Source organism: Anopheles aquasalis, chromosome 3 (genome assembly GCF_943734665.1).
Source record: "Anopheles aquasalis chromosome 3, idAnoAquaMG_Q_19, whole genome shotgun sequence".
Lineage (NCBI taxonomy): Eukaryota > Metazoa > Arthropoda > Insecta > Diptera > Culicidae > Anopheles > Anopheles aquasalis.
This window is the reverse complement of record NC_064878.1, coordinates 11237501-11256704: the sequence shown is the minus strand read 5'-3', so window position 1 is coordinate 11256704 and position 19204 is coordinate 11237501. Positions and strand designations below refer to the sequence as shown.

The 19204-nt window shown below is 47.0% G+C and overlaps 5 protein-coding genes across 12 annotated transcripts in view; 3 read left to right on the top strand and 2 right to left on the bottom strand.

The window, feature by feature from the left end:
• Positions 1–7033, bottom strand: part of LOC126577998 (beta-1-syntrophin) — a 104632-nt gene extending 97599 nt beyond the window's left edge. For 3 of the 6 annotated variants that reach the window (XR_007608372.1, XR_007608373.1, XM_050240143.1), the window contains exons 1-2: positions 6872–7023; positions 5097–5511 (exon numbers count right to left, since the gene is read on the bottom strand). The gene's annotated coding sequence lies outside the window, so the exon portion shown is untranslated. Of the gene's footprint in view, positions 1–5096; positions 5512–6735; positions 6825–6871 lie in introns of those variants that run through there. The other 3 variants (XR_007608370.1, XR_007608369.1, XR_007608371.1) reach the window with 3 other exon arrangements.
• Positions 7034–10020: 2987 nt separating this feature from the next.
• LOC126579282 (titin-like) lies at positions 10021–10638 on the top strand. Its single transcript, XM_050242719.1, has 2 exons — positions 10021–10026; positions 10090–10638. The coding sequence occupies exons 1-2, from the start codon at positions 10021–10023 to the stop codon at positions 10636–10638; spliced, it is 555 nt and encodes a 184-aa protein (XP_050098676.1).
• A 1129-nt stretch (positions 10639–11767) lies between these two features.
• LOC126579279 (titin-like) lies at positions 11768–12385 on the top strand. The gene is made up of 2 exons (XM_050242715.1): positions 11768–11773; positions 11837–12385. Exons 1-2 carry the CDS (start codon positions 11768–11770, stop codon positions 12383–12385), a joined length of 555 nt encoding a protein of 184 aa, XP_050098672.1.
• Positions 12386–12734: 349 nt separating this feature from the next.
• On the bottom strand, positions 12735–13673 carry LOC126574958 (probable elongation factor 1-beta). The gene is made up of 2 exons (XM_050235387.1): positions 13500–13673; positions 12735–13412 (listed from the first exon to the last, which is right to left on the bottom strand). Exons 1-2 carry the CDS (start codon positions 13577–13579, stop codon positions 12830–12832), a joined length of 663 nt encoding a protein of 220 aa, XP_050091344.1. The 5' UTR covers positions 13580–13673; the 3' UTR covers positions 12735–12829.
• Positions 13674–13949: 276 nt separating this feature from the next.
• Positions 13950–19204, top strand: part of LOC126575744 (macoilin) — a 10574-nt gene continuing 5319 nt past the window's right edge. For 2 of the 3 annotated variants that reach the window (XM_050236599.1, XM_050236597.1), the window contains exons 1-6: positions 13957–14111; positions 15486–16537; positions 18236–18380; positions 18459–18585; positions 18665–18791; positions 18874–19204. The exon at positions 18874–19204 is cut by the window's right edge and continues 1448 nt beyond it. In XM_050236599.1, the coding sequence (XP_050092556.1) occupies positions 16461–16537; positions 18236–18380; positions 18459–18585; positions 18665–18791; positions 18874–19204 (807 nt within the window). In that variant the 5' untranslated portion in view covers positions 13957–14111; positions 15486–16460. Of the gene's footprint in view, positions 14112–15485; positions 16538–18235; positions 18381–18458; positions 18586–18664; positions 18792–18873 lie in introns of all 3 variants that reach the window. The other variant, XM_050236598.1, reaches the window with a different exon arrangement.

Here is a 19204-nt window from a genome sequence, read left to right as displayed (position 1 = left end):
CACAGGGCAGGGTGCACGCGATGGTACTGTTGTTCGGGCTTACGGCATAGACGGTGACGGTTTGGAGGTCGGTCGACATGGTCGGTCAATTTTGGAGCCCCGGCTTCGACGTCGCTAGTCTTCTGGCGAGTCGTTGAGATTGCAATTCGCCATCCTGCTCGTGGTGATGGTGTGCCAAGCGTGCCATCGAGGTGCATCTGGGCTTCCGAAACGTTTATTGCCTTTTCTTTTGCTAGATTGAACCTTTGCATAAACGAATTGCTTGAATTCGTCAACCGTTAAGAGGAGCTGTAGGTCAATTTTTGCTTGTAAACCGTGAAAACAGAACCACAAGTGTCGAGTGAACTTTCTGATTTTTTGGCGTCATAGCTTAGGAAGCAATCTGGCATTTACTCGCTTAAGCAAAAGATGAGACAAAATGTAGCGTTCGTTCTAACTACTCCTACGGCGCAGATAGTTAATGAAGACAAAAACATTAATAATTAGAAGGAACGATAATTCAATCGCACACATAAACAACTATCAGTCGGTTGTGTAAATTCAGCGTCATCGCGATGCCTCCTAAAACCGATACCTACTAGCAGCTGCATGTCTATTCGAGGATTCCAATAATAAACATTGAGCTCACCAAACCGCTTCCATTGGCTGCCAGATCGTTGCCAGAAAACTAGAAACGGATGAATTCAATTTTTCACCCCCGGGTTCCAACGGATATAAATTATAGCCGCTTGATTACGCCATTACGGGGATGCGGCATGAATTTTGCGAGCAAACAGATAATCGCAATCGTGAACCGCGAGAGCAACAACCCCCCGCCCCCCCCCCCCCCCCCCCCCCCCCCCCAATCACGTACCAGTGTCATCACAAACATCCTTTCACCCTTCTTCCCTCCCTTGTCGTCCCGTAAAATATTCATAAACATTTTCAATCGATTCACTCATTAGCCGTCAACAATCGGCCACCTCCGTACCCGCGGACCCCATCATCCGCGCTCGACGGTCCCCTGACACCCAGACGCATCCGGACATTATTTTGCCATTTCGTTAATTTGATTCACTTAACGCAAACACACAAATTCATCCTCGAGCGGCCAAAGAAAGATGGATGCTGCTAAATTATAAATTCTGGCAGCTGAAGTTGAGTTTAAATTTACCATTTCAAGGACCCATCGGAACCATCCGCCCGGTCGCTCGCTCGCACGCTAACTTTTTCCGCCTTCCCTTCTTCTCGACGGGCGATATAATTATCCGTGGAAAAGCGTGTCCCTTTGTCCCGGGTGCGCTTCGGCGGACAAAGTTCTCGTCCGAATTCCGAGAAGAAGTCCAGGGAGCAGAATAATCGGATAGACTGTAGGCGAGTGTTTTGATTTGACGCATTTCAACACCCATTTCCTTTTGATTTTCAACTTTAATTTACGCGGCGTGCTAATTATTATTTTAAAAAGCAACTTTTGCGGAGTTGGAAACTGGAAATCAAACCTCACAGCGTCGTCGGATTGCATAGCCAGCTGTGAGGTAGCTGTAGCTGTCCAAGTAAGAAAAAAATCCCCAAGACATCTTATGTTGTGCACGATATGCGAAAACATTTATCAACACACAACACTTTGTAATTCAAATCATCCTGCCAAACAACGTTCCTAACATTCGTTAGCTGGGTGGCTGCCGTGCTGGCGGTGTTTACCAGCCAAGATGCTTCACAACTTGCTCATAAATAATACAACAAGATGTTTCTCCAGCACGACGTCGCGACGACGAAAGCAGGGACCCACATTATGTATCAAACAGCTTTAAATCGTTCGCGACCACCGGTGGGAAAAGATTGTACAGCGATAGCGCAGGCCCCGCGACAACCTTCCCCCGAAAAAAACAGGCCGTAAAATGAAGGGAAAAGTACGGAGCGTGAAAAGCTCGTGAAGCTCATGGTCACCTTGCCAGCATCGTCGCATCGATCGAAGATCGGAGATTCCCGGTTCCGTGGTGGTGGGAAATATTTCCAAATTATCTAGAAATATGTAAATGGCGGAAGTCTGAAGCCTGTCCCCACCAGCAGCTGGTCGAGGGGGAAACAGGATCAACTGCTTTTGGTAGCAAGTGTTTAGTTATTTCCTTTTTTATGCCATACCTTTCTGATTCGGTGGGAGGCCAATATGAGGGGAGGAATTTTGGGAAACAGAGCTGTGTGGAGTTCCATCAAGCAACGGTTCACCCTCATTTTTACCGGACTGTCGCCTCTCTCTCACTCTCTCTCTCTCTCTCTTTTAGTTGGCCAGCGGTGTTTCGTTTTTCTACCAGTTACCAGAAATGTCTCTGGCCCAAAGGAAAGAGCTTTTACTTTTTATGCTAATTATGTTCCATCAACCGTCCGATAAAGACAATATTTCCAAAGAAAAAAAAAAGGACCAGCTGTAGGGTGCTGAAACATGCTCCGGGACGCTGTACTTAGACCATACAGCACTTTACTGGCCCGGCTGGAGCTGGAGATTTGTTTTTGCTCATTTGCATTGGTAGTAGCTTCCGGAGAATGATTTGCTCAAAAACGGCAAACAGCTACAAACGTTTTTAATAAGTTTGTTCGAAATATATCACGCAGAATAAAGTTTTTCAAACGGAAAACATAGCAATTCAGTACATTGCGCTCTAACTTTAACACGATAAAATATAATACATTTAGATTATGTTCAGTGAAAAAAGAAAGTATCCAACGGCTAACGAGAGTATAAATAAACGGAAAACCCTCAAAAAGCAAACAGCGAAGGTGTTTGCATTTTCATCCGGTTGCTCGCGAACCTTGCATAATGATTTTCCAATTATGTACTGCAAGCTCTTGCGCATGGATTTTCGCATACGGGTCAGAATGGGGTTTTTTTTATAAAAAAAATTGCCCCGTTCTACATGAATGAATGCAATGCACCCAAAATCGTGGTGGCCCCTCCGTTTGGCCCGGTGTTTTTCAACATTCGGTTCGGTTGAGCTTATATTTATCTTCCCCGGTGTTGCGTTTTAAATGATGGGGAAACATTACCGACAAACAGACCTTTCTGACCGCGCCGACCACACTGCGGGCACGTGTTGGATCGCGGAGTGAAACAAAAAAAAGCTTCAGTGTTGGATAAAGAATTGCCTGGGATGAATTATGTTGGCACGACGTAGAAAAAATATTTAAAATCAACATTAGCATTCCTCCATTAAGCCATTACTTAATCTGGAAGAACAGTTTTTTTTAAATCATCTTTTTAACAAAACACTCTCCGCGTTTAAACTGGATAAGGAAGCTGAAAAAAGGACGATTTGAATCTCAATTCTTAGTGCGCAAAATGTGAACCTTTCCTTCCTTCCTTTTTCAGTTCCCGACCAGTCAATACTGCGGTTCTGTCGGTGTGCAAAAAACCTTTGGACCTTTGGAAAACCGCAGAGGCGAGGGAGAAAAAAAACCCAAAACGACGCGACAGCAAATGGATGAATGGGCAAATCATAAACGACGCAGACTCTCGGTGCGAGGACGGCGGATCAGCAAAGGCTCGTCGCCGGCTTGAACCATAAATTCGCGTCACTTTTACGGCTCGTAAAGATTCCCGCTATTGCACCGAGGAGGGAGGTGTGTCTGGCCGAACGACACGTCGAATGAACCGAATCCTGAATCCTGGACGAACGGACCGGGAATCATCCCTCACGCTCGGTTCGCCCTACCACCCCGAAGGCGGTGGTCTGTGGGAGGTCTGTCAGAACGCTAAAGACCTTGCCTGGTATTCTATCGACATCCTCTAAACGGTTGGACGCGCCAAATGTATGGAATGGAGCGAGTGGGAGGTTTGACAGGGGGCGTGTGAAAAAAGCTGCATATAAATCATAAATTTTATTATCATTTCCGGCCAATGAGTAGGAAGGATGACCTCTCGGAAAACTAGGACACCCTCACCCAAACAACAGGGGTTTCTGGGGGGCTTGTGGGGCATAGAGGCTGGTTGTTCCGAGCGTTTGGCGCGTTTTTGCCGCACCGGGACACCCAAACAGAAAAGAAAAGAAACGGAATCGAAAGAAGAGAAAAAACCTCATGCAGCCCCATTAATCTTGATAATACTTCTTGATTGGTCCACCGGTGGGGCGGTGTGAAATGTGGTGGAGTGTGGTGTGATGCGTGGAAAGCCGAAAAGAAAACGAAAAGAAAAAAAAAACGAAAAGATAGCCAAACCTGAGAAGTTCGGCAAAGTCGGTCCCGGTTTTGCTCTCGTTCCGGCTGGCCGCTGGCTAGCCGGTTTGGGGGAAGAATTATGTCTGTTTACGATGGCTCATTTCGGTGCTGGCGCCGTTAGCTATTTCGGCACGTGGTAGTATATTGATTTAGTTAATTAAAGCGGCGCAAGTCCATCAACGGCTAAGAGGCGCAAATTAATTTGCCGTCAAAGCGGGAAATTCTGGAATGGGGCAGGCCCGCCTTGACTGTAATCGCTCCTTCAGGAACACGTACATGCTGCCAGAATTATGTTTATTATGTTGGTTTTTTCTGATTTATTTTGATAATTATTTTGTACATGACGCTTATTCTTTTGATAAAGATTGCGTAAGACTACTGTTCAACAATCAATCATACGGTTGGGCAATGCTATTTGTTGTATAGAATCAAACATTTAAAAACCATTCAGTCAATAACGTATCGCTTTGTTTAGCGTTATAGCAGATTCTTAAACACGGTTCCTGTTTTAGACAAAAACAGTAACGAGAAATACGCCAAAATAGATTCTTGCAACGAGACAGCAGTGAAACGAAGTGAGCAACAAAAAAATCGCTTAAAAGTAAAAAGACACTACACCAACACCATTTCGACCGTGAAATGTAATCCATCAACACGGCATCCACGTGCCCAGTAACGAAAGCTCTGCAAAGAAAGGTGAAGATCCTTTTTCCCATCCGGAGATGTCACGTTCACGTCCGTCTCCACGTTCCTTAGCTAACTAACCTCCTCATCATCATGAGTGTTGAATGTTTAAGCATGTATCGCGACCATAAGCAAGCCACAGAAGCGCACGGAGCGCAAGTATTGATTCGGGTGGAAATCGAACGCTAGCATTGAAAAAATAGCAACAAAAGCCAGGTACTTACAAAAATTTGCCGTAAGCCTCAACGAAGACGACAACTGCACCGCACGACTTCAGACGCACGGGAACGGGTGACAGCGATCGAAACCACTCGAAGACACAGCAGCGCTAATCCTATTAGTGGTTGCACTAGATTGTGTGCAAAAAAATTCACCAGGACACCCTTTTTTTTCGTCGCCACCACCACTGGCCGTTTGGTTTGGCTATTCGTTGCCTCTGCACACACTCGCTTCACACTTTTTGCTTCTCGGTCACACACCACAAGCACTCCACGTACGATGCCGGCTAATTTGCATATAGATGCATCGTCGCTCGCACTGACGATGACGACGAAGACCGCAGGGGCACGTTGCACCACGGTTCACCACGTTCACCTTGCACTTGTACACTCACTGCTATTTCACTCGTAATGTATTTCACTACAAAGACACAAAAAACACGGTTCAATATTTCGTCCTTTGCTTATACAATCGCTCTCTAATTTTACCCAAAAGAATGGGACGCGGATCGTCCGACTAATATTCACTACATCATTATTTGCGCGGCGATGGTTGCTTCGATCCATTAATTGGCGCCTCTTATGTTCCCAGGATCTACAACTGCCGGTGCCTACTATTCACCGTTCTTCAAGGAGCTAATTTCAGCAACACATGCTAAGTATTGGATTCCCTGGTTACATAAAATTAATCAAAATCATATACCAAGCCCACGCTGAACAGAACACATCGCATGAACTGCAGCGCACATAATCTGCCTGCCTACGCGAACAATCAACGTTCCTCAGGCTGTATCCCAAATGCCTAAGTAAACAATCGAATTTACCACCCCTTGCACCGAAAGGAATCGCTCTCCCCGCTCACTCACTCACTCGGTCACGTTTGGTGCCATGAATTTTGTGCGATTCCGATTTTTTTATCCTTCCTATACGAAGCATACATGCAAGGATACGGGGTTCTGTTTTATCATAATCTTTATTTTCAATAATGTCACACACACTCAGACACGCTCTCGCACCGTATCTCCCTCTCTCAGGCAGTTACTAAGAAGCTACTCTCAGCGATGGAGTTAGTACTACCACTACTACCACTACTAACGCGTTAGTAGCGTAGAAGTACATGATGCTCGGTTCCAGCAGGGAGAGCTCGATGCTGGTGCCACTTCTCTCAGCGCGTCACCGAGTACAGGGAGGTTCGGTGAATCGATTTTTACGTTCATATCAGCCCAGCCGAGATGCACACCGCACGATGGTAGGCTAGTGGTTTGAATTTATGCTAACATTCCAGGGACAGGTTCACAAGATTCTCCTGGTTTTCTGGCCTGTGACCGTCTCTAGTTGAACTTTTGTGGTTGCACCACAAACGGTTCTAGGGTTTTACGGCCTAACCATACGAGACGACACGGCACCAGGAGAGCATTGCGAGAGACGACGGCATAAAAAAGTGTGGAACGAAAACAGAGCATCCGTCACGTCAGTGCGCCAGGATACGAGCCGCCGCAGGATTGAATGCTGCCGTGAGGGTTTTTTGTTGCGTTTCTAGCCGTTTTGCTCCGCAGTTTGGTAATGAAAAACCCCGTCACTGAGTTTAATGATTTACTTGACAAAACGAGCGAATAGTTCTTCGAAGGCACACTTCTTGATTCACTTTTGTTCACGATTTCCGTTGTGAGTGCTAGTGGCACGTTGGTTAAAGATGTTTGACATCCTTTGCCAGCCAGCGTGTTTTCTCAAGGAGTGGATTCCAGCCGCACTTGCTGACACATTACACATAACATATTCACCAGCTGTGGGTGATGCATAGCTTCACATGAACTCGCACACACCTAGCACACGCGCACCAGCATCAGTAGTAATGCAATCAACGGTAGTAGCACGATACGGTCACTAGTGGACCAGCGCTTGAACGCAAACCGGAGTCACACACGACACGACTTTTCGCTTGCCGACCGAAAACTGGCGAAAAGCTGCTTGATTGAAAAGGTCCGCACAACGATGGCCTACAACCACCTTCGAGCTCTCTCTCTCTCTCTCTCTCTCTCTCTTGCTTTCAGCCCCAACAGGGGTTGGGGAGACTCGGGCGAGAGCCGAGAGCGAGATTGAGCATCATCCTCATTGTTTTGGTTTCCCACCACCATTCGCCTGCTTCCCACAGCAGCATACGATCTTGCACAGCCACATGGAGCGGGGACAACATGCTGGATGGGCGGAGAAGGCGCCACGAATTGCGTACTCTCCACGCTCGCGTTGTTTTGGCTCCAACTTCCCCTCTCGCATTATAAACGCCCCAAAACGCGGTGGAGTCTCATTCATGATTTGTGCGCTCGCTTCCCGTATCTTCAGGTCTCTCTCGCGTTTAATTCGCTCAGGAAAATCGCGTACGGTGAGCGAGGGAGCCTGCGCAGTGGGGATGCGAGTTAGGTTTTTCCGGTTCGTCCATGGGTTTTCTTTTGATGGCAATTTACGGGGCGCCGTGTAAAAGCTTCTCTTAACCGGCACAAAGCTCCACAACGATAGCGCTTTTTGAGCTGGGGTCGTACTTTAAAGTGGGGTTGCCAATTTGCCAGGATTTCCTTGAAGAATTTCTTCGATCATTTTGCCAGGATTTGGTTGAGTAAATATTATTCCAAAAGGGGAATGGTTAGTTAATCAGTATCTGTGTTCAATTGCAGTTAGTATAAACTGCAATTGAACACAGATACTGATTAACTAACCATCTACAGTTTTTAAGGCAAAATTTTATGTATAATGTATAAAAAAAACTGTATAAATTAATGTATAAAAAACAAGAGATGAATAAGTGTACTAATACAACATAAAATATAAACAACGATTTATGATCCTAAAATAAAATAAAATCAGATACATAACCATTATGATCTAACAATGCGTATGAGCAAATGGATATTATTCCGTTTTCAACATTCGCGATCCCCAACAAACCGAGCAGAGCGTTCACTTGGAATAGGAAAGTAAAAATCATGTAAAACCGCTTCGCCACATTGCACCAAAGTGAGTGCTAAAATAAATCTGGAAGTTACAGACCGGAACAAGACGTTAAATTATTCATTCAAAAGATGCTATGGCTCCGCTTGGCACGTGGACCGCAGATAGAGAAACGAAATGTTACGAACGAGCCGACAATGGTGGTACGGAAGAAAAAATAAATATTTTATTTAACACAACTGTCACTTTTAACGAAAATTTCGACCCACTCCCGCACAAACTAGGAGGGCCGGTGGCCGACTAGTGCTTAGATGGTACCAGGGCAGCCTTCACCTGCTGCGGATGCTGATGCTGGGCGCCGTGCAGGGGAGCAGCATGTCGCGTTGACGGGACAGGCACCTGGCGCGTAATGTGATGCAGTGGGACAAAGTTGCGCTTCTGGTGGAACGAATGATGCAATGGGTTCAGCTTGGGTGCGATGCTTTTTGGGATCAGTTCCCGGTAGTCCTTCTTCGGCTCTAACGGCTGGTGCGAAGCAGGAATGGGGTGCGAGTCCGAGGAAGCGGTCCGTGGATAGTCAACCGTCACGTGCAGACGCTGGTTGTTGTACGGGAGAGCGGTCTGGCTTTGCTGATACTGCAAATGCTGTTGTGGTGATGCTGCCGATGGTTGATGTTGATGCTCCTGGGCATCGTGAAGGCTGGCGACATTGTAGCCCGACTGTACCACGTACTGTTGCTGCACGGTTGGTCGGAACAGCTGAGTGTGGTCAGCAGCAGGGGTCGAGTGGAAATGAGACTCCTCCGAATGTTGGTACTCTACTGATGCAGGCGGATGCTGATGGTAAAACTGTTGCGGAGGCTGCAAATGTTCTGCAGAATGTTCCTCCCGCTGCATAACCTTCAATCCGTGGTGGACGACATTGTCATTTGGTGTCATCAGTTCCACATAAGATCCTTGAGTTCCTTGAGCGCCACCAAGCGAAATCATTAGCACAGCCATCAGCAACTGGAAAGAAAGTAGTGCAGCACACAAATACAGTCAGGTTTTTAGTTCCGCACAGGTTATCCTTGCCGTTTAATGTCTTACCGATGCGAATGCCATTCTGCGTTAAGCTGAGTGTTACACGTGGTAAGCGCAAAAAGTGAAACAATTTTTGGACAAACCCGGAAGAGAGAAGACCGCGAGCTTCACCGGAGAGTGTTGAAAGTGAACTGATAGTGGATTTCGTTACGTCCGGTCGTTTTTATACGCAAGCGGGAGTGACAGTGGCATCGCCTTCCAATCGTATCAAGTAGCCCGCTGGTCAAAGCGATGTTGTAAATCACGTTTATACAACTGTCTCGTGGGGGCTTAATTGTGCGAAACGTGGCCACTTCCCCGCCCCATGATGCCAATTTTCTTTATCAATTCCGTATGTTTTATGACCGTTTCCAACAAAAAACAACCATCAGGTGCTACGAAAATGCATCTTTGCGTAATGGGTTTCTTACTATAGGAGCAGTGTCTTGTGACTATCGCTAAAATCCAATATTTTTTACAAATAATTTAATTTAGATAATAATTTAGAAGAAATCTTAAAAAACTTGATAGTAGTAATCAACTTTTTGATTATGATTGTTACATTTTATGATGATCACCATTTGTTTAAGAATACATCCAGGCTATAATTTGACTGTTGATCGATGTTTTTATAATAAAACTACAGCTAAAAAGCCCAAAAACATACCTACTCAGCTAAGGGCCGGCGAGATCTACTAATGGTAACTATTATTTAAGAATCTCTAATACGATGAAAATAGCAAATACAAGCACTATTTCCACTGAGTTGTGGATGGTGTTAGTTACACAATATGAACGAACTTCACGATAAAGGAAATTGAGAAAATCAGTTTGCAAAAAAAGTATAAAATCGAAATCGCGATCCAATGTTTCATCCAATCGTGCATTATCACTCGCTCGGAACACAAATCGCTCGAAGAAAGACATGAAGGTAAGCTCCAAAATTGTACAGCAAATCACGACACTCCTACTCATCCAAAAATCCTGATTACAGGCGTTCATCGTATTCACCATGGCTCTGGCTCTGGCTAGTGCGGCTGGAGACGGTGATTCCAAGAAGGAGAAGCGCGGCACCTGGGATCTAGGATCTCATCAGGAGTCGTACGAGAGCTATGGTTTCGATAGCCAACAATCTCATGGATATTACGGAAACGACTACTCCGAGAAGGAAGTCAAGCAGATCATCACCAAGAAGGTCCCCGTTCCGTACCCGGTTGAGGTGGAGAAGCACGTTCCGGTGGAAGTGAAGGTCCCGTACCCAGTCGAGGTCGAAAAGAAGGTCCCCGTCGTCGTTGAGAAGAAGGTTCCAGTGTACATCGAGAAGAAGGTCCCAGTCCATGTCGATCGTCCGTACCCAGTTGAAGTGAAAGTCCCAGTAAAGGTCCCGGTCTACAAGAAGGAATACGTTGAGGTCCCGAAGCCATACGCAGTTCATGTCGAGAAGCCCTACCCAGTGTACGTGAAGCAGCCAGTGTACATCGAGAAGCAGGTCCCAGTGACGGTGCACATCAAGGAACACCAGAAGAAGTCGTTCTGGGGTTAATCTGTTTGCAAATTTGTTAATATCGTCTGGTTAAATAAATGAAATGTTAAAAGTGATCTAAAATTGTTGCTGATTTATACATATTTGGTATTCCAAGCATCTGTTTTCTTCATTGCTTAGCTTATTAGCAGCGACCATCGCCTAGTTCTATCACTGACGATCGAGCATCATAGTTTTTTGCATTCGACCTGTAGCCTTTTATGTCACTCCAAGGGTAAAAGAAAAATGATAATTAAATAGATTCGAAAATGGAAATTTCGAAAAGGCTTTCTCATAGTTGGTGCTCAAGGATGTGAGTTTACCATGCAGCTAATAAAATGTTTATAGCTATTATGTTGATGAGCTCTTAAAAATTATAAAAATGATTTTATGAAATGAATAATGTTGTGAGTCTTTCGATCATAAATTCCATGGTCACCGTTACACGAAGGCAGTGGTTTGAGCATGCTTTTTATAAGACTGTGTGTTATGAAATAGTTGTAGCATCAATTGGGAAACCATATTCCTACTTGACCATTAGATAAGCACTCTTACCGAACTATTGAAATGAATGAAGAATATAAAATTGCAGAAAACGTGATTTCTTTCAATCTACAGTTTCAATATTGAACTTGATCACAATTGCGTAATTCTTCAAGATCAAATCAGGCACAATACTTATCAACATAATTGATATCTAACTCAAATATCTCATTGATAATGTGTACAGATTTGTCCATTATTTGTATCACACTAAATTTAACAATCATTAATACACCAACATCTACGAGAACTTTGTAGAGGATAAATTGTAATAACGTATTGCACAATTTTAAATATCGCCGTTTCTCGCCAAAACCTGGTTATATTCTTTTATTTTTAATCAACTATCCAGTACAGTACAACCATAAGGTGGCAGAGGTATTGCATTGATGCTTCATTGGTTTTCCTTTCGTAAGATCGCTTGCTAAAGATGGAAGCGAACGAACGGACGCTTGCTAAAGATGGATAAAGAGGGAGGACAATAACGTATTCGATTGATGAAATAGGCTTCAAGACGGACGATATAAAAACTCGGCGGCCAGCAGCTTAGGATCATCATTCCATCGTTAGCTTTCGATCGTACAGTACATCCACCTGGTAGGCAGACATGAAGGTAAGCTCCAAAATCGTACAGCAAATCACGACACTCCTACTCATCCAAAAATCTTGATTACAGGCGTTCATCGTATTCACCATGGCTCTGGCTCTGGCTAGTGCGAATGGAGGCGGTGATACCAAGAAGGAGAAACGCGGCACCTGGGATCTGGGATCTCATCAGGAGTCGTACGAGAGCTATGGTTTCGATAGCCAACAATCTCATGGATATTACGGAAACGACTACTCCGAGAAGGAGATCAAGCAGATCATCACCAAGAAGGTCCCTGTCCCGTACCCGGTTGAGGTGGAGAAGCACGTTCCGGTGGAAGTGAAGGTCCCGTACCCAGTCGAGGTCGAAAAGAAGGTCCCAGTTGTCGTTGAGAAGAAGGTTCCAGTGTACATCGAGAAGAAGATCCCAGTCCATGTCGATCGTCCGTACCCAGTTGAAGTGAAAGTCCCAGTAAAGGTCCCGGTCTACAAGAAGGAATACGTTGAGGTCCCGAAGCCATACGCAGTTCATGTCGAGAAGCCCTACCCAGTGTACGTGAAGCAGCCAGTGTACATCGAGAAGCAGGTCCCAGTGACGGTGCACATCAAGGAACACCAGAAGAAGTCCTTCTGGGGTTAATCTGTTTATAAAATTTGTTAAGATCGTCTGGTTAAATAAATGAAATGTTAAAAGTGATCTACAATTGTTGCTGATTTGTTTTCATTACTTAGCTTATTAGCAGCGATCATCGACTAGTTCTATCACTGACGATCGATATTGGATCTGCAACTTTTATGTTACTCCAAATCAAACAGAAAAAAGAAGTCGTTCTGGGCTTGAAGATAGTGGTCAACGATAGATGTCAGCAAAACGAACAGAAAGTTACTCGTTATAAATCCAATAGTTGAGGGATACTACCACTGCGGTTCCTGCTCCATCCATGAGTTCGGTTTAACATTCCTTGAGTATTTCCGATTGAAAGAATGAATTCTAGCAATTAGAAAGTTGCTCTGTTTTATTGTAGATCGCACATTTTAAATAACTCCCATAGCACAGGTGTCGTGCTGGTAAAACATGGTGCGCTTAGATCTTGTTGAACGCCGCAATATCAACCGACTGGACAAAGTCTTCGAATTCCTGAATCTTCTCTGTGAGCTCATCTACCGAGACCTTGTCGTCCTCGATGACACAGCAGATCTGCAGTTTGTGGATACCGTAGCCGACCGGGACCAGCTTGGCCGCACCCCAGAGCAGACCATCCATTACCACGCTTCGGACGCTCTTCTCCATTTCCTTCATGTCCGTCTCGTCGTCCCACGGTTTCACGTCGAGCAGGATGGAGCTCTTGGCGATCAGGGCGGGTTTCTTCGATTTCTTCGCATTGTATGCGGCCAATCGTTCCTCCTTCAGCTTCGCCGCCTCGGCGCTCTCCTCCTCGTCCTCGGATCCGAACAGGTCCACATCATCGTCATCGGCGGCAGCGGCCGCAGCAACGGTAGGCTTCGCTCCAGCAGCCTGTGGCAGAGCCTGTCCACCCCACGCCGCACGCTCCTTGGCGCTGAACGACGCGATGTGGTTGTACCAACGCAGAGCGTTCACGTTGGCCGCAGCCGGTGCCTTGCCGAGGGCCTCGAACACCGACAAATCTGCCTTCGACGGGACGTATCTGCAAGGGGGACGAACCGATTCCGGGTGTCAGCAAACTAACCTCACACTTGCAAGCGGCACCAGCCAGCATTCCGGTATCACTTACCCCGAGATGTAGCTGTTGTCGGCGAGGAACTTGTCCAGTTCCTTCAGTCCGTTGGCAGTCTTAACATCACCGAAAGCCATGATTTCGTTGTGGTGTTGGCGGAGTATTCCGTGGCAAATTTACGAAAAATCGAGAGCACCGACGTGGGACCTGCAGAATCCGGAATCGAAAAGAGCGAAGAAAAAAAAACGCGTTTGACAGCTGTCACAAATCCGCGAGAGGGGTCTTTCGATAGAACGATCCAGTCGCTTTAATTTTCCTAAATTAAGTACTTAAAATTGTTAAATCAAGGCCAAGCTTATGATATGTATCTAAAATGAGGTAAAAATAGAGTAAAATTATCATAAACGTACTTCTCTTGAAAAAGTTGATGCTAGCCCGTCTGACAACTCGCGAGGGCCCGCGCACACACACACACATCGCGCGCGCCTCTGTCAGTCAAAAAAAGGCAAAAAAAAGGATGAAAAACCCTGCTGCAGATTTGTAGTGCCGAAGCGAAATCTCTGAAACGAAAAATCGGCGATCAAATCAACTCATCGTCGACCCTTGGCACACTCGCCGGAAGGTAACCAAACTCCGCCGTGTACCGTGAACAGAAGCAAATGGATACCGGTTCGTGTGTTCGACTAGTGAATAAATCGGGAGACGGGATGCTGGCCGCGAGTATTCGCGCAGAATACGAATCCCACGGACTGTGGCCTGCAGTGAGAATCGTGAAAATTGTTCGATCGCACGGGCGCGTGGCCGTTTTTCACACGTAAATCGAAGAAAAGCTGGCCAGGTGTGACGGTAGTCACAGCAACCCGCAACGACCGCAACCGCCAGCAGCTGTTTTCATGCGTGGGACCAAAATTGCTGGTTGAAGCTGGTGTTTTTCAGTTTTCTGTGCGTGCGTTCTGGTCAGATTCGTGGTTCCGAGGATTCCACGCAAGTGACGAAAAAGTGCGGAATCCTCGTCGTGCATCGCGTGTGCGTGTTGTTGTGTTTTCGTGGGAAAAACTAACGACCTGCGAAGAACCTGCTGGTCCAAGATTCCGCTGGTCGACGGTGGTTTTGTGCCCGTAAAGTGAGCGGAATATTTCGAAAGAAAAAAAAACCAACACAAAAAGTGGAACCACCAGAAGCGAAAACAAGAGAGCAGATGGTAGCGAGAGAGAAGAGAGAGAGAGAGAGCGGCAGCGCAGAAAACGCGCTTGTGCGTTGTGTATGGTGTCTTCTCTGTGAACTCCCCCCCCCCCCCCCCTTTTCTTCCGCACACAATCTTCCATCACAGTTGCCCCAACAAGCCATGGAACGGAAGCTGCTCCACTGCCACCTCGCTCAAAAATGCAGAACATCAACCTTCTGATGCTGCTGCTGATGCTGCCGATGCGGAGCGCCATGTGGAACCGCGAGACTTGTTCTTCTTCGTCTTCTTCTGCTGCTGGAGCACGCTTGGTCACAACAGTCGACAGCAGCTTGCTCGTCAACACCGGACGGGGATCAGATTTGCTTTTGCTTTACCGAACAAAATCCTCCTTTCCTCCGGGGGCATCTCATTGCAGCATCCAGCATCTCAAGCTTCTGTGTTCCTGTTTATGCGGGGGCGATACTTCTGACTTCTGGCAATTTCCCACGATTTTCCAGCTTGCAATTCAAGCCACACATTCCCCACAAGCGGGATCGATGGCCCTTGAGCTTGCCAGCTGGAAAATCACAAACCGGTTGCAGGTTGGCAGGGGAGCGACTCTGCTGCGGCTCCGTGTGTCTGGTAGAGGCCGAGGGGAAATTCTGATTTATTTTTTCCCTCGATTTCCGTCAATTTTTTTTGCACCTTTCTCTGGTTTGGGGCCATTCGAAAGCGGAAAAGAAAAGATCAAAAATCTTCAAAATACATTCAAGATACCACCCACCAGCCCTTCAACGGGTTACCGATTATGTGGCATTTTCCTTTCCATTTTCTTCCTTCCTGGCTAACCTCTGCACACATTATTATGCTGTTTACAGGATAGCGAGAGAGAGAAGGAGAGAGAGTGAGAGAAAGAGTGTATCGGGCGACTGAGAAGAATAAGCAGTGGGAGGGTGCACCAAGTGATTCGCCTTCCATCCGCCACGTTCGTGCATCTTTGGTGAAGAGTGTTTGAATCTTGAGAGCCCCCGGGGGACAGGCCGGTGACACGAGGCGGAGGCTGGTGTTGTGATAATAGAGAGAGAGTAATCATCGTCGCGTTTTTATCGCCCGGCTTGCTGTGATTGCAGCTAGGAGCCATCCCATCAGCTGAGGCAACCACTAGCGGTGACGTACGTGCGTGCGTGAAAAGTGTTGTGTTCGCGGGTGCGCGCGTGCTCATCATCCGTTGCTGCTTCTGCTCTGTACAGCGGGCATCAGTGGCCGGCCCCGTTCCGTACCACCGTTGGTGCATCAGGCAAAACGAACGGAAATTCTATATTTATCGAGACAGAGAGAGAGAGAGAGAGAGCAGCAGGCGGTGGAACGGAGGCCAACGCGAAAAGAAGGAAGGATTAGACAAGTGAAGTGTCACTATTTTTTTCGGGGTTGTTTTGGTTAGTAGTGATCGCGTAGTCCCCGTGTAGTAGGTGCTGCTGCTTCAACGTGCCCTGCCTAGGTTGAACGAGGCCGGTACGCCAACCATCACCCATCTGCACGACGAACGCCGTGCGCTGGATCGCAGTGAGCGTGGCAACGAGAAGGGAAAACCGGAGCCGGCGGACGTCGTTGTGCTGCTGCTGCTGCTGCTGCGATCGTAGCAATCAATGCCCGTAGGAGAGAGCCACAGAGCAGCGGATTAGCATTTTGCCAGGAAGCTGGTGGTACGCCGGAACGCCTCTTAAAAAAACAGCGCGGATAGGGCTGCCGGAAAACCGGAAGCGAATCCCCGCTGCAGACTGCCGGCAAACACGCGGGAAGCATCGGGCGAAACTGGCCACCCGGACAACGACGACATCAAGCAGGGCGCTACCATGAAGCGGCGCAATGCCGACTGTGGCAAGATTCGACGGCCCATCAAGAAAAACAAAATCGCAGAACAGATTGGCAGGTGGGTGCCCGTAGTCTCTCGGTAGTAGTTGATTAATTAAATTTAAGTTTCATTCAGTTGCTTCAAGAGGAAATGTGTACAACGTGTGCCGCTCCCATTCCAACCAACCCACTCTCGAGCATCGTTAGCATACGGTGCTAACAAGCAACCGGCGCTGCGAATCAAACCGCAAAATGCGCGAAGCAAGCTGTGTGAAATGTGCGAACACCGGGTGCTGCCACCCTGCGAACACATGGATCGAACACGCACGCTGGTCTTATTGTAAACAAATGGCGTATCGAGAGCTGGGAAAAGTCTCTTTTCCGTAAATACCTTTCCCAAATCCCCACGGGACCGCTATTGACGCGACGGGAAAATAGTGGAAAACCTTTTACGCGCCACAGCTTTCCATGATGGAGAGCATCCGATTTTATGTTGTCATTGTGTATGCATCCCACCCGCTGTGGTGTAATGCTTTGGTGGCCGTGCCGGTGGCCGGTCCTTTCTGTCCGTTTTGATTTTTCAAGCCTCTCTACGGTCCCGTATCGAACAACGGGGGATATGTCGATCGATCGATGGCAAGAGAGGATGTTTGCAATCGATTAATTGTTATTTTACGATGGCCAAATATCCGGTCAGCAGTACGGACGAGCACACCGAATGCTGCTGCTGCTGCTGTGTGCGCGTTGTTCCCCGCGTTTGCTTCTTTTGCGCAAAACTACATACCCCTTTTTGTGCCTTTGCCGATCGATGGCGTTCCGGTACGAAGCACAAAAACATCCAACGTGGCAGATACGGCGCCCCATACACGGTTGACACTGAGCATATCGACAGGATGACAGAGGGATGTGTTGTATGGAGATACTTGTTGCTCCATGTGATGCATGCTTGGTAGGAGGATGGGTTTGCGGCAGGTTTGCGTCTCTCGTACGGCATACGCATGATCGGGCAGCCCCCAAAGCTAGCTTCCCACCCTTTTCCTTCCCCAAATACGCGCCTGTCGCGCAGATATTGTGTTGTCAAGGGCTTCGCGGTTTTTCTTTTAGCTATTCTCATGAGGAAACTGCCTGTGTGCACGTGAGAGCGTGGCGTATGTGTTTGTGTTTCATTTCCGACCGCCACAGCATCCTGTGTCCTGATATCCGGTTGCCCATCACTCACGTTCTTCGAAGATGTAATTTTCATCCCAACTTTTGCCTCCTTTCGGTCCGCCGGGTGTTCGCAAACAGTTGCTGCTGCTGGTGCTGCTGCTGCTACTACTTGCTCTGCGCACTTGCTACGCATATTCATCATGCCTTTGAGATTCCTTTCCTTCCCATTAATCGGTTCCATGTGCGCGCCCGTTGTTATGGACACAGCTGTTGTTTCACGCTGGCTCCTGTTCTTTCAAATTTAATGTCGATCGTTAGCTTGCCGGTAAAGTTGTCCCGATCAGTCCCGAACGCGTTAATTAGCGCTCCATTAGCAGCTCTCTGTTAGCTTTTTTTTTGTTGTTTCGTTTACTCTGCTCGACATTTGCATAATAAATGAAGCTGGTGAGATGTGGCTGGTTCGGGAAAGACAGCTGCTCCAAAGTGGGATCGCTGACAGTGATCCATCCTTTTTTTTCGTTTCGATTTGCTCAGTATATTTGAACGGTTGTATCCAGTTAGCGTTTGTTTCATGTGCCTGTGCCGATGTTTACCTAACGTGCTCGTTGTTTTCCATGTTTCGCTTCAGCAACACTCTATTATACGTGAAATTCCTGCTACTATGGGCGCTCGTGATAACAGCCGACTTCCTGCTCGAGTTCCGGTTCGAATTCCTGTGGCCATTCTGGCTGCTGCTTCGCTCAGTTTACGACTCCTTCAAGTATAAAGGATTGGTAAGATCCATACGCACTCGACTGGAAACTATGACGGTTCGCTTGATAATGACATTTTCTCTGCTTTGATGCTTGTAGGCGTTCTCGGTGTTGTTTGTCTGCATCGCCATTACCTCCGATCTGGTGTGTCTGTTCTTCATCCCGGTGCAGTGGCTCTTTTTCGTTGCCAGCACCTACGTTTGGGTGCAGTACGTCTGGCATACAGGTGAGTTGGCTGGAGTTTATCCAAAAAAACACCAGAAAAAAACAAGATTCAACGACTTTTAATTTTACCTACATTTCAGATAAAGGTATCTGCTTGCCGACGATAATATTATGGATACTTTTCATATACCTTGAGGCGTGGATTCGATGGAAGGATAGTAGAAACCTGCCACATTTGGATCTCTGTCGGCCGTTTGCTGCTCACTGGTACGATTGTGGATGCTAACATTATTCACCTTCCATCTTATCCTCTCTGATCTGATCGCTCTGTATTGTGCATCTTTTGTAGCATCGGTTATCCGGTAGTGACGATTGGGTTCGGTTTCAAAAGTTACGTCGGTTACCGCATACGGCAACGTAAGCAGCGGGAGGTAGCCAAGGACAATGACTTCTACATGCAACTACTGCAGGAAGCGCTGCCCAAGGAGGAATCGACGGTGCTCGATCAAACGACGTCCTCGGAGGGAGGTGATCAGCAGCAGCAACAGAAAGAACTGATCGTCGTACCGACGACAGTGCCGTGCACGATAGTCAATAGTAGCCTGAGTACCAGTAGCAGTAGCACCTCCAGCAGTCGAAGTGATACCAGCCACCATCATCACCACAATCATCATCATCAC

What these genes read in the sequence shown, in the direction of transcription:
- LOC126574958 (XM_050235387.1), bottom strand. Translation starts at nt 13,579, where the DNA reads ATGGCTTTCGGTGATGTTAAGACTGCCAACGGACTGAAGGAACTGGAC. An exon ending in GACAACAGCTACATCTCGGG is followed by an intron (nt 13,413 to 13,499) that starts GTAAGTGATACC and finishes TCCCCCTTGCAG; the next exon opens with ATACGTCCCGTCGAAGGCAG.